Source organism: Poecile atricapillus, chromosome 15 (genome assembly GCF_030490865.1).
Source record: "Poecile atricapillus isolate bPoeAtr1 chromosome 15, bPoeAtr1.hap1, whole genome shotgun sequence".
In the NCBI taxonomy this organism is placed as follows: domain Eukaryota; kingdom Metazoa; phylum Chordata; class Aves; order Passeriformes; family Paridae; genus Poecile; species Poecile atricapillus.
Genome location: NC_081263.1, coordinates 7466605 through 7479169, shown reverse-complemented (window position 1 = coordinate 7479169; position 12565 = coordinate 7466605). Strand labels below are relative to the sequence as shown.

At 61.7% G+C, this 12565-nt stretch overlaps 1 protein-coding gene across 1 annotated transcript; it reads right to left on the bottom strand.

Moving 5' to 3' along the window:
- Positions 1–4323: 4323 nt before the first annotated feature.
- Positions 4324–10585, bottom strand: TCF15 (transcription factor 15). The gene is made up of 2 exons (XM_058850745.1): positions 6580–10585; positions 4324–4759 (listed from the first exon to the last, which is right to left on the bottom strand). The coding sequence occupies exons 1-2, from the start codon at positions 7567–7569 to the stop codon at positions 4685–4687; spliced, it is 1065 nt and encodes a 354-aa protein (XP_058706728.1). The 5' UTR covers positions 7570–10585; the 3' UTR covers positions 4324–4684.
- Between the last annotated feature and the right edge of the window lie 1980 nt (positions 10586–12565).

Genomic DNA, 12565 nt, shown 5'->3' with positions numbered 1-12565 from the left:
GCTCCAAGCCCCGGCCCCTAAAAATAGCTCTTTGTCAGGCGATTGTTCCGACACCTTCGCGGCGGCATTGACGTGGGCCGGAGCGGGAGAGCGGTGGGGTAGGTGGAGGGGAAGGGCTGGAGGTCCCCCCTGGGACCACTCTGAGGATTTGCCGCTGATAACGGCCCCTGTTGTGGGGAAATGGGCTCCCGGCGGAGGCACGGTGCCGAAGGCCTTCCCGTGCTGGCCGCTGGTCACCTCTCCCCCACCTGCCCCAGCTCTCCTGCCAGCCCTGCTCCCCACACCACCCTGGAGCATCAAGTGGGGGAAGTGTCTTCCCAGGGCATGGAGGGGATGGAGCCCTCCCAAGACCTCAGTTCAGACCCTGCAGGGTAAGGTCCAGCCCTGCCCCACGCCAAACCCGCTCCCTGGGGTATCCCTGCCCTGTTCACCCCATTGGGGCGAGGGCAGGCAAGGGCATCCCTGCATGAGTGGGGCTGCCGGTGTGGGGGAAGGCCATGTTTTGGAGTAGCCCTGCAGCACTGTTCCTGCCCTGAGCATCTGCAGGGATCCCCTGCATTGAGACCTTTTCCCGTCCCCTCTCAGAGCCCCATCTCCAACCACGGTGCCTGTTTGATTGAGTGTGGGCCCTGCCGTGGGATCCCAGGGAGCCAGCACCACTGCAGGGCTTATGCTGGGAAAGGGGCTGTGGAATGGAGACATCCTGGGACAGCCCCCTCCTTTGTCATCCCCTGCCACCCACTGCCAGCTAAAGGCGGTGACCCCCTGGGCCCTCCTGCCCAGCCACCCCAGCTGCAGAAATAGGATTTTATTTCCCATGAAGAGGTTTGGATTAAAATAACCTCCTGGCCCAGATCCCTTTTTTCTGATGTGGCTGGAGATGTTTGCCCACAGCCCTGCTGGGTATCCAAGCCTTGACCCTCCAGGCTGCTGTCCCCATGGTGGGGACATGTCTGTCCTCTGCCTGGCCTTCAGGGGTGTATCCCTCTCCCAGCCATGCCCAGCCTCACTGACTCAGAGCTGCTGGCCCTGATCAGCTGCTGTCCATAGGCAAAGCTGAGCCTCTAGGGCCACTGGCCATGGGGCAGGGCACGGGGCCAGCCCTGCTCTGATTACCCCCAGCGCTTTTTCCTTTTTCTTCCTTAATTTACTGAGGGCTAAATCCAAATATTACAACTTCCCCTCCGTGCCGCTAGTTACGCAGGCGGCCCCGGCCGGGCATTGTCTTATTGTTTGCAGAGGGAAGCTCCAGCGGGAGATTAACCTGGCGTTCACCCCGCGCCACGGCCTCACACCCTGTCCCTGCTGTGGGGCCTGTGTCCCCAGGGACTGCAGCTGGCATGAGGTCCCAGCAGGGCGAACGGCTCTGAGGGGTCCAGTGCGTGGGGGACACATGGTGGGGTGGTGGCAGCCCTGCAGCAGTGTCCACTGCACCCCATGGATATGTGGGAACTTGGGGCATTCTTTCTGTGCATCCCTTGTGATGGTGATGGTCTGACAGGTGTCTCAGGGGTCTCAGGCAGACCCTTTGCCTGTTTTCTTCCCCAGGGAACATGGCAGGATGCTGGAGGATCAGTATAGTCTGTGTCTGCTGGCATGGGGAGTCAGGGACTCCCCAGCACCCCAACCTGGAGGACCATCGTGCTGCCCCTTGGTCTGCTCGTCCCATCCTGTCCCATCCCTGACTCCCCATTCCTCCCTGATCCTTCTTTCTACCCTGCCCTGGGCAGCAGGGTGTCACCCTGTCCATACTCAGTGCCATCTAGACCTTGGGGGCCCCTTCCAAATCCTTCACCCCCAGGCTTGGAGTGACCTGTGACACTCTGTTGATGGCTGTCACTGTCACAGGGAGGATTCCCCAGGCAACAAGCAACTGAGCTCTGCTCCAGGATACACTGGGGTCTTTTTTCATGAGCCTTCTCTCTGGGGGAAGCCCAGGGAGGGTCAGGCAGCACTCAAAGGTGTTGCCAAAGGACAAAGAATGAGTAGGGTTGGATCCTGGGCCCAAAATCTGTCTTTGTGTCCTCTATCCCTGTCTGGCTCCTCTTGTTCTGCTGACTCAGACTCAGACATGGTTTGACTCCACAGCCCCATCCTGGGGGTGGTGGGTCGGGAAAGCAGCGCTGCCCACAGACTGCAGGCTCTGCCTGACCTCTCTGCCCTCTGTCCTCCCACACCCCCTGGCCAGACAGACCCTCCTGTGTCCCTGTGTGACCATGGATCCCTTTCCAGCAGCCCTGGTGCACAGCAGTACCAGGGGCTATCAGGTCCTGGCCCCCTGTCACTGGGGTTGAGCCCCAGCCTGACCCCCTGCCCACAGCTCCAGCAGCTCCTGCCTGGCCAGACCCAGCCTCATCCATCCCATCAGCAGCTCCCGGCACCCGCGGGTGCAGCCCTGCTGCATTCCAGCCTGGCTGGTCAGCCTGCGGGGAGGGTGAAATATTTGGGAGGGGAATGGAGAAGGGAAAGAAGAAAAAAAAAATAAAATAAAAATCTATAAAAAGAAAGTTTAAAAACACAAGTTAAAAAAAAATAAAAATACCAGGCGCGGAGTGCAGCTGCGGTTCTGGTTCCAGTTCCCAGGTGATGTCAGGCCTGGAGCCTCTCCAGCCCTGGCCCCTCAGAGACGGTCTTTGTGGGTTCAGCACTGAGTGTTTTTCCTTCCTGAGACTCGGGGACACCTTCCTGTCTCAGAGAAAGCGGCCAAGAGCCTTTCCAAGGGTGTCTGCACACAGGAAGGGGAGAGGATGGGAGGGGAGCGTGGCTGAGCTCAGTGTGGGGCTGCGGCTGCCGGGGAGCCGGCGGTGGCCATGAATGATCGGTGGCCACAACACTCACCCCACATGGGGCAAAGGGGCACCCAGCTCCCACCAGCCCGGCAGCTCTGAGTCACCGTTTCCCTCTTGCAGTGCTGGGAGGGGCTGGAATGTCCTGGGACCCACAGGCTTGTCACTGGGACCTGCTGGGATCCATAGCCTCAGGAGTGGGATGTGCTGGAATCCACAATCCCAGCACTGGATGTTACTGGGCGCCTGACTCCTGCACTAGGACATACTGGGACCCAAGGCTGTTACACTGGAGCTTGCTTTGGGGTCACTGTGCCATCCTTGGCACTGGGGTGTGCTGACATCCATGGCCCTAGCACTAAGACACACTGGATCCCACAGCCTCAGCACTGGCACATATTGGGGTGCATGGCCTTTATACTTTCTAGGGCCCTAGTCTTTGGCACTGGGACATACTGGATGCACAGCTCCTGTGCAGGGATTCACCGGGGCTCATGGTCTTCATACTGGAGCTCATTGAGGCTCCAGTTGCTGGTACTGGGACATCCTGGGACACTGGTGCTCAGCCCTGGGACATACTGGAACCTATACAGTCAGCACTGGGACCACCAGCCCTTGCTGACCCCCTGGGGTGCTCCAGAACCACTACTTCATGAGGACAGTCCCCTTTTAAGTGCGAGTCGGGTTGTTTGCAGAGCACAGCATCCCCCACGGCCCCTGCCCCCCGATAAACCCAGGGGCAGGGATTCTGTGTCCTGGGCTGTTTGGAGAATCTCACGGCTGTTTATTGGGGTCTGGGACACATTAGCCACGCTGAGAACAAACCTCTCCCACCCACCCCGGTCCCTGCTTGGGACCAGCTCTCACAGCTGCACCGCGCTGTCAGCTCCATAAATCAAACCCGGGGGAGGGAGCCCGGGGCAGGCTCACCTCGGTGAGCAGGGGGCCAAGAGGTGCCGTGGGCTCCCAACAGAGCCCCTGCCTGGGCCAGGCTCCAACGGGACCCCCAACATGCTCCCCCTGCTCCATGTTGGCTCCAGGACCCCAGGGAGATAGGGCAGCTCCAGTTCTTCAGCCCCTGGGGGGAGCCCCCAGCTGCCCCATCCACAGCTGCCTTTGCTCCGTGGGACATGCTGGCCCCTGGGAGCCGCCAGCCCCGGCACAGCACCATTCCCAGGCTCAGCTATCTGCACCGCCTAGCCAGTCCAGCCCCCTCAAGCAGAATCCCATGTGGGGATCTGGCCTGGGAACCCCCATGTCCCCACCTGACCCCGTGCAGGTGCTGCTGCCTGCAGCCCCACCATGCGAGGCTCTGCACGGTCATCCTGGTGGCAGTGGCAGTCACAGTGGGGACAGTCATTGTGCTGGTGGCAGTCATAGTATTGGTGGCAGCGGTGGCGATGGTGGCAGTGACATTGTGCCAGTCACGATGTACCAGATGGAGGGCACAGGGCAGCTGTGCAGGGCTGGGGGTCCAGGGCCATCTCAGAGACCCACACCTCACCCCACACCGGGGTGACAGGCAGGCACTGGCCCATCAGAAAAATAAGGTTTTATTTTCCAAGCGGCTGCACGTGCACAACCAGCATCCCCAGGGCCATGACACTGTCCCCCCGGAGTGCCTCGACGCTGGCTGCACACAGGCCCCTTCCAGTCCAGCCCTGGGCCGCGGGGACCCCCTCCCTGGCCCTGCCCTGCATGGGCAGCCTCGGCCACAGGAGCATCCTCCTGCCCCACTGCCAGCTCCAGGGCCAGTGTTGGTGCGGTGCCAGCCTGGGCTCGGCCGCTGCCACCTCGGGTGAGCAGCTCCCTCCCTCCCCACTGCGGTCTCTGGGCTGGCGTGTGCGGGCTCCATCTGCCTCTGCCGCTGTCTCAGGTGGGTGCTGCCGGACCCCGGCTCATCTCCGCGACACTCGCAGGGGTGCGACCCCTCGCACCTTCAGGCAGTTGCCCCCGAGGTCCCTCCGACTGCCCTGCAGAGAGAGGAGGGAGAGCTGCAGGAACCATGGGGTGTCTGGGTGGGGGCACCCTGCTCCTGCCCACTGTCCACCACACTGACTCCTCCATAGGGATCCACTGTGAGATGGCCAGTGGCTCACTTCTGGGGTGGCTCTGTGCTGCTTGGAGTGGACAGGCAGACAGATGGGGCTATGCCTGACAAGTGGTTGAATGGGTGGCTGGGAGGTGGGTGCTGTGGTGGAGCTCTCAAAGGTGGGTCCCCCTTGGCCTTGTGACCCTGCAGGACCCAGTCCCCATGGCTGCTCAGCACCGCATGGCTCAGACCTATGACAAGGACCAGTAGCACTCCAGGACAGACACACAGCCCCAGACAGATCCACAACCCTAGAGAGACACACACAGTCTAAACTGGGGTAGGAAGACTCAGCCCTAACTCCCAGTTTATGAGAACAATGTTATCCCAGTACTGCCCAGTATAACCCAGCATAGACCAGCATGGTCCATATTTGGCCCAGAACATTCCAGTATAATTCAGCATGGATCAGTAGAGCCCAACAGAGCCCATTTCCAACCCAGCCTATTTACAGCCTTGCACAGCCCAACATGGCCCAGTACAGCCCATTTCCAGAGCATTTCCAGCGCAGTACAACCCACTTCCAGCCCTGCCCATTTCCAGTCCAGTACAGCCCCTTTCCAGCCCAGGCTCAGGGCTGGGATGCAGAGTTGGACTCCAACCCAGCTCCCCCCATTGCACTCCAGCAGGAGCTTCTCAGCCCCAGTGCCTCCGCAGGGTCTCCTGGGGCATCCAGCACTGTGCCAGACCCCTGGCTCCAGCCCCAGGAAGCAGCCCAGAGGATCCCAGCTCTGCCAGGGACCAGGGCTGGAGGACCGCAGGAGGGCTGGAGAGGCTACTGAGGAGGGCAGGAACAGGGGAACAAATAAAAATGGAGCAGCAAAAGCTGAAAAATCTCTGAGGGCTGGAGTGTGACCCATGGCTGTGCTGCTTGGGGTCACACATGGGACAACTTGAGGGTCCCTGGGGACAGTAGCAAGTACAGCAGCCCCTGCTCACTGCCCTACCAAGGGATATCCAAGAGGTCAGGCAGCTTCCAGCCCCTTGTCCTACACAGCTGTTCCTGGGTCAAGGGCACCCAGGACCCCGGCATGGGCAGCAGGGTGGGCTCACCACAGAAAGGTGTCCCTTGAGCCACAGGGTGCTGGGTGGGATCAGCTGGGTGGGCAGGGGTGCTCTGCCATGGCCCAACTCAGCTGCATGGGAGCTGTGCTGGTGCTGCCAGCAGACCCTGCATGTGAACACTGGATGGGGAACTCTGTCTGGCCCCCCTCAGGGGGTGTCTGCTGGGCCCTTCCTGCTCTCATCACATCAGAGAGCTGCTGGAGTAGCCCTGCTGCAGTGCTGGTGGGCTGGCAGGTTTGGGTACGGAGATGGGGATGAGGATGGGGATGGGGAAGAGGTCAGCCAGCGAACTCTAAGCTCCCCTTGGGACAAGCAATGCCGCCAGCTCCAGGGTGACTGTTTAACCCCTGAGACCTCCCAGCCCGGATGGACGTGGGGGAGCAGCCCAGCCCTCTGACGTGAGCAGGAGCTGTAGGCGTGTGGCTACAAGCAGGATTTGGCCAAGAGCAGCCAAAGCCTCCAGTGGGAGCTGGAGCCAGAAGCTGTGGTTCTCACTGAGCCATGCCGAGTCTCCTGCCTCGCTCAGCCCAGGCAGGGTCTGCTGCCCCCCATCCCTTGGGGATATGCTGAGCCTCCTGCCCCACTCAGGCCAGAAGGGGCAGAAGGAACCATAACCCATCCCAGAACCCCGCTCACCCCTTTCCGCTGGTTGCTGAGGCAGAAGGTGCAGATGCTGCGGGGCTGTTTGCTGTCCAGGTCGCCCTTGGCGCCATAGATGGCACTGAAGCAGGGCTGCCCGTCCTCGCAGCCCTCGCCCAGCAGCAGCACGTTGGCTAGGTGGGAGATGTAGCTGGAGGCCAGGCGGAGGGTCTCTATCTTGGACAGCTTCCGATCCACCGGCTCGGTGGGGATGAGGGTCCGCAGGGCGGTGAAGGCCGTGTTGACGCTCTGGGTCCGGTCCCGCTCCCGTGCGTTCGCCGCTTGCCTCTGCTTCACCATCACCATCGGCCCCGGCTTCCGCGGCAGCTTGCGGCGAGCCTCGGCGCCCTCGCAGCAGCCGAACGACTGGTCCGACGTGTCGCTCTCGCTCCGGTTCTCCTCGTCCTCCGAGAGCATGCTGAGGTCGGGGTAGAGCACGCGGGCAGCCACGGGGCGCAGCATGGTGAAGGCCATGGTGGGGTGCCCGCCCGCACCCCCGGCCCTGCTGGGGGGACCCCCCGGGCTGCGGGGAGCCTTCCCCCGCCGGCACAGCTGCGACGGCGGCTCCGGACGCCTTCCCGCTGCTGCTCCGCCGCGGCAGCTGAGCAGGGCTGGGACGACCGTCTGCAGGGGGAATCGGGATTTATACGGCCGGGGAGGGGCTGGCTCCGGAGCCCACCCCCAGCCGGCCCCCCGAGCTCCGGCCAGCGGCCGGCGGCCAGCGTCCTCACCCCGGCCCTGAGAGCCAGCGTTGCCTCTGGCCACTGGCCTGGCTCCATCCTGGCTGCGGGCACCTTGACCCCAGGTCATGCCCACGGTGGTAACAGAACCGTGGCGGTGCCAGCGCCACTGTCCAACAAGTGCTGCCTGTGCCATGGCCTCTGGCACCTGCAGAGTGGTGTCACGCACCGTCAGCCCACAGGCTGCATGTCCCCAGCCCCTGCCTTGCTGTCGCTTGCCAGCTCTGGGTCCCCCACAGGGTGGCATGAGATGAACATGGGGCTCAGGAGCTGGGATGGTGAAGGCAACCAGGAGTGGGTGGCACCGGTGCAGTGCCTGGGGTGCTTATCAGAGGGATGCCAGTGGGGGACACGCTGCTGCCCACACCCTGCCATGCCTCACTGGGACAGGGTCTGTGCCCAGGAGGATGCCCGGGGCAAGCAGGGATCAGCAAGGGCAGGCAGCCCTGCAGGGATGCGCTCCTCGCTCCTCTGTTCCCAGGGCCTGGCACCGTGCCTGCCCATCATGGGAAGGGACAGGGGGACATGGAGAGGCAGCACTGCCAGGAGCATTTCCTCCCGCCCAGGAGGAAGGTGTGTGCCGGCAGTGGAAACATGTTGTCTTTTCCTGAGAGGGGAGCAATGAGCTGGCAGCAGCAGGAATCACCGGTGTCCTGGGAAGGGCTGGAGGCGCCCCCCAGCCTGACCCTTGCTCCTTGTCATTCCTTGGCACTCAATATCATAGACTATGGCCCTGGTCATCCTCACCAGAGAGGTCTATGCAGGTCCCACTCTGCCTTCAACCCCCCAGCCCTGAGCCCAACGCTCCAAGGAGCAGGCAGGGGGGTAGCCAGCTGAGCCAAGCAGGTGGGAGGCTTCCTGCCTGCCTTCCTCCCTTTCCTCCTCCTCCACGATGCTCCAGATCAAGCAGCAAAAACGTGGAGGGCAGGACCTGGCTCCTGGCAGATGGCCCCAGGGCTGCTTGGGATGTGGCTGGGAGACGTGGCAGTGCCAGCTGCAGTCCCCACTGTCCATCAGCTCCACAGCCAGAGAGGGATGCTGGGGGAAATCTTGGAGGCTTGCCAGGGCTGAGACTGTGGCCATGGAATGCAGCTGGTATATCACAAACACCCCAGCGAGGTGGTCAGTGGGGTGCCCTGGGGGCCATGGAATGGGGTGGCATCATGTTCCTCAATGCCCCATGGCCAAAAGCCTATGGTTGCAGGACTGCAGCTTGTGGTAGCTGGGTCTGGGTCCTCCCATGGGCTTTCCTTGTGCTTTTAGGGCTTGTGGCTTCTGGACCATGACAGGGGCAGCTGTGCTGCCTGGCACCAGCACCACTTCACTGCCTCCCGTCCTGCTGGCTGTGAGCAAACGGCCCCTCTGCCCCCCGCAGGGCACAGGCAGCCCCCGGCTGGCGGGACCCCCTGCCCTGTTTTCCTTCACCATTTGTCTGCCTGTGCAGAGCCTGTAAATCACACGGTGGGGGGCAGAGAGATGGGCTGGGGGCTGGTGGTCTTGCTGGGGCAGGGGACATGCAGGGCCACACCAGGGGCTGGGGACATGCAGGGCTGAGCAAGAAGACAGGGATCCTCCTGGGGATGAGGATGGGCAGGGACGTGCACTGTGTGACACTGACAGCTCTCACTGTGCATCAGTTCCCATGAGGGACTCCAGCCTTCTTCTGTAGCCCCTGCCCAGGTGCAGACCCCCACAAAAGGGTATGTGCAGGCAGTGCCAGGGGCAAAGCTGGGGATGGGCAGGGCCTTGGCATGACAGGCAGGAAGCAGGCAGGGAGAAGGCAGGTGCCTGTACAGAGAGGGGCATCCCCACTCTGCCCTCCTCTCACCCCAGAGTCTTGCTGAGCCATGTCTGGGGGTCCACAGCAGCCTCTGGCCCTGACAGATGACAAGATGGATGGCAAGAGCTGTGTACTCAGCTGCACATCTCACACATGGCCACCAGCTGACGGGGACAGGCTGGGGGGGTCACCCACTCCCCACATCCAGCCAAGCTGCCCCGGGGCTTTTCTGCAGGGCATGGCCACATGTGGGGTGCTGGTGGCCTGTGGGGTCTGGAACATGGCAGGGCACAGGCAGAGAAGGAGCAGCAGGCAGGAGATGGCTCAGTGTGGGGTGGGGGCAGCACATGTGTGCACTCATGAATGTGTGTGTGGGTGTGCAGCTGCACATATCTGTACATGCAAGCATGCATGGATGTGTATATCCGTGTGTGTGTGCACAGGGATGTATGTGAGTAGGAGGGTGTGTGCATGAGTTTGTGCAGTTGCACATGGATGTGGATGTGTGCCAGTGGGTGCCATGTAAACCCCAAATGCCACCACATCCCGCTGCAGTGACATCCCCGCATTGGCACAGACGTGTGTAGGTGTGACCTTGCCAGATACTGCACACAGAAGGATGGATGGACAGGAGCTGCCATCCCTGACTGGGAGAACAGCAGGAGCCATGGGAAGCAGGGAACACTGCCTGCTCGCTGCCTGTCCAGCTGCCTGTGGATGCTGTGGCTGTGGGGCAGGAGGACGCGCGGCAGCAGCCGGGTTTTCCTGTGCTGCCTGGCAGGCGTCTGGTACAGGACGTGAGGCCCTGTGCCTGGGCCCCCCCCAGCTCCCCCAGCACTGTGGCCTGGGCTCTGACTCAGCTGGGCAGCACGAGGTGCAGTTGAGGCTGTGGCATAACAAAATTTCTACCAGCTTGAGTGGGTGCCAGGATTGTGGGGTTTGGCATTCCAGCTATCCCAGCTGATCCAGCCAAGGTAACTGACCCCAGGGAGTGGGTCAGGCATTCACAGGACCCTGCATGGGAGATAGAGCATGGAAGGGACATGGCCTGAGCATGGGGTTGCAGCCCTGACCCTAGTCCAACCAGGCATCCCTTTCTTAGTGGACACTGTGGGATCAGGGTGCTGGGCACTGAGGGCTGGGTCCTGCTTCTGCTGCCAGGGAAATGCCCCCTGCCCCCCACACCAGGGAGTGTTTATCTTTGAGGTGATACTTAAGTGTAAGAAAATAAACAGGGAGCAGATGGGGCAGGGGCCAGGGCTGCCCCCGGCCCCACGGGATTGCTTCAGCCCTGCTGGGAAAACACCATGGCCGGCGAGGCAAATGGATTCCAGACCTGCGGCAGTGCTGGAACATGTGGCCACCAGGACACTGACCCTGTTGAGCCCTGATGAAGCAGTGCTGGACTGATCCATTCAACCCCACCCCATCCATCCTATTCCATCTCACCCTGTCCTATCATATCCCATCCTATCCTGTCACAAGCCATCCATGCCATCCCACCCCATCCCATCCCACTGAGTGCTCCAAGTCCACAGTTCCTGACCAGACCTTGGCACTGGGGGATGTCCAGGACTGGCCCCTCTGCCTGTAGCCCCCCAGTTTCAGGGTGCTCAGGGCAGTGAGGCCACAGGCCTGGGAGCTGCCCCATCCCACATGCACAGTCCTGTCCAGCTAGGCATACACAGCCTCCAAGTCCAGCTGCCTTCTGCCCAACTCTGAGCCCAGTGAGGCAGAGGTCTTATCCCAGGGGAGTTAGTCCCTGCTCCCCAACACTAGGAGACCAGAGATGGCAAATCTGGGAGCTCCCAGAGCCCCTGAAGCCCCCTGGGTGGGGAGAAGCGGTGAGTCCCATAGGGACTGGGCATTGTGAAACATTTTGGGGAACAGGAGAGTTTCCCCATTTTCCTGGATCAGGGCTGTCTCAGGGTGACCTGGTGGGTCCCCAGGCAGTGTGGGAAGCACCAGGCCCCCTCCCCCTCCGGGCTGTACCTGAGGGCTGAGGCTGCTGGTCTGGAAGGCATTACACGCCTGTCGTGCGGGGAAGTCTGTCCCAGTTCCGGAGCTGGGACCACCCCCCACCCCTCCCCGGCCCAGGCTGGGGGGAGCCCACAAAACGCCTTTGTTCCTGCCCTGGAACGAATGGATTGGAGGCAGCCGGATCGGCTGTCAGCCGGCGACACCAGAGATCCCGCGGGTCAGGCAGAGGGAAGGGGGACAGGTGGAGGACGGATAGATGGAGGCAATGCAGGGCTCTGGAGACACCCATTCCTGTGCCAGCCAGGGGGTTGTGACACCAGCAGCCCCAGCTGGGGACCAGCTCCCACTGCTCACACCATGCCAGCCCCATGGATGCAACGGTCAGCCCTGGAGATGCTCACACAACACCTTGGACACAGCTCTGGGTCCTGGCTCCCAGCTGGTGCCAGGGAGCCATGGGAGTGATGTCAGGACACCCTGGGACCAGCACGGACCTTTGGTACTGTTTGCAGGGGGTGGTAAGCTGGACAAGCAGATCCTGCAGCAGGCTTCCCAGGTGGAAGAAGCCTCCATGGCTTGCAGGGAAAGGAGTTGCAGGATCTCAGTTCATTCTCACCTTGTGGAATTCCCAGTTCTGCTGAAATAATTGCCTCTTAGCCAAGGGATGAGGGGCACAAGCCTGTGAGAGTGGGGCAAAGAGAGTTTGTGTGAGATGCCCAGCAGTGGGGGCACACAGCACATGGGCAGACATCAGTCCCTGCCATGGGGGGTTTGGGGGCCCTCTGGAAATGCCCACATTGCCACAGGAGCTGCTGCAGGAGCTGCTGCAGGAGCTGCTACCTCCTCCCTCCACCCCCCGCTCTCTAACAAGAGGAAACTTTTTAGCACGCCACAATTCTTAGGAGAAATTTATGGCCCATCTGGGAGCCGTGGGCCAGGGCTGCTCTCAGTGAATGCTTGCAGGGCTTCCTCCCGGCACACAGCTTCTTTCATGCGGCACATGCAGCTCTGCCGCGCCGGAGTCTCCCTCCAGTCCCTTCCCCTCATCCAGGACCCCCAGCCCAGCCGCCTCTTCCTCCCCAGTGGATCCTGCGGAAATGTGGAGGCAGCAGTAAATTGTTCCCTGTCTGATGCCAGCACTGCCAGCTCCTGCCATGCAAACCACCTGGCCATGCCCTCCTCTCCCAGCCCATTTCTTCCCTTGGGGGGCAGGATCCGTTCAGGGAGGAGCGTGGCTGATGGGGCAGAAGTGTCCGGCCGCAGTTCCTGTCCCAGTCCTGCTGACTCATGGAGTGGTGAGTGAGTCACTGGCCTTTCCCCTCCCTGGATGGAGGCTCTTGACTTAAAGGGATGCTGGGATGCCCAGGGGATGCTCGAGGCATTTTCTCCAGGCTGCACGTGTGCTTGCAGAAATGACAGCATCCCAGCATGGCAGGACTACATGTGTCCCCAGAGCTGGGCCAGAGCTGACCCTGAATTCAGC

What these genes read in the sequence shown, in the direction of transcription:
- TCF15 (XM_058850745.1), bottom strand. Translation starts at nt 7,569, where the DNA reads ATGCCACCCTGTGGGGGACCCAGAGCTGGCAAGCGACAGCAAGGCAGG. An exon ending in TCAGCAACCAGCGGAAAGGG is followed by an intron (nt 4,760 to 6,579) that starts GTGAGCGGGGTT and finishes CTCTCTCTGCAG; the next exon opens with GGCAGTCGGAGGGACCTCGG.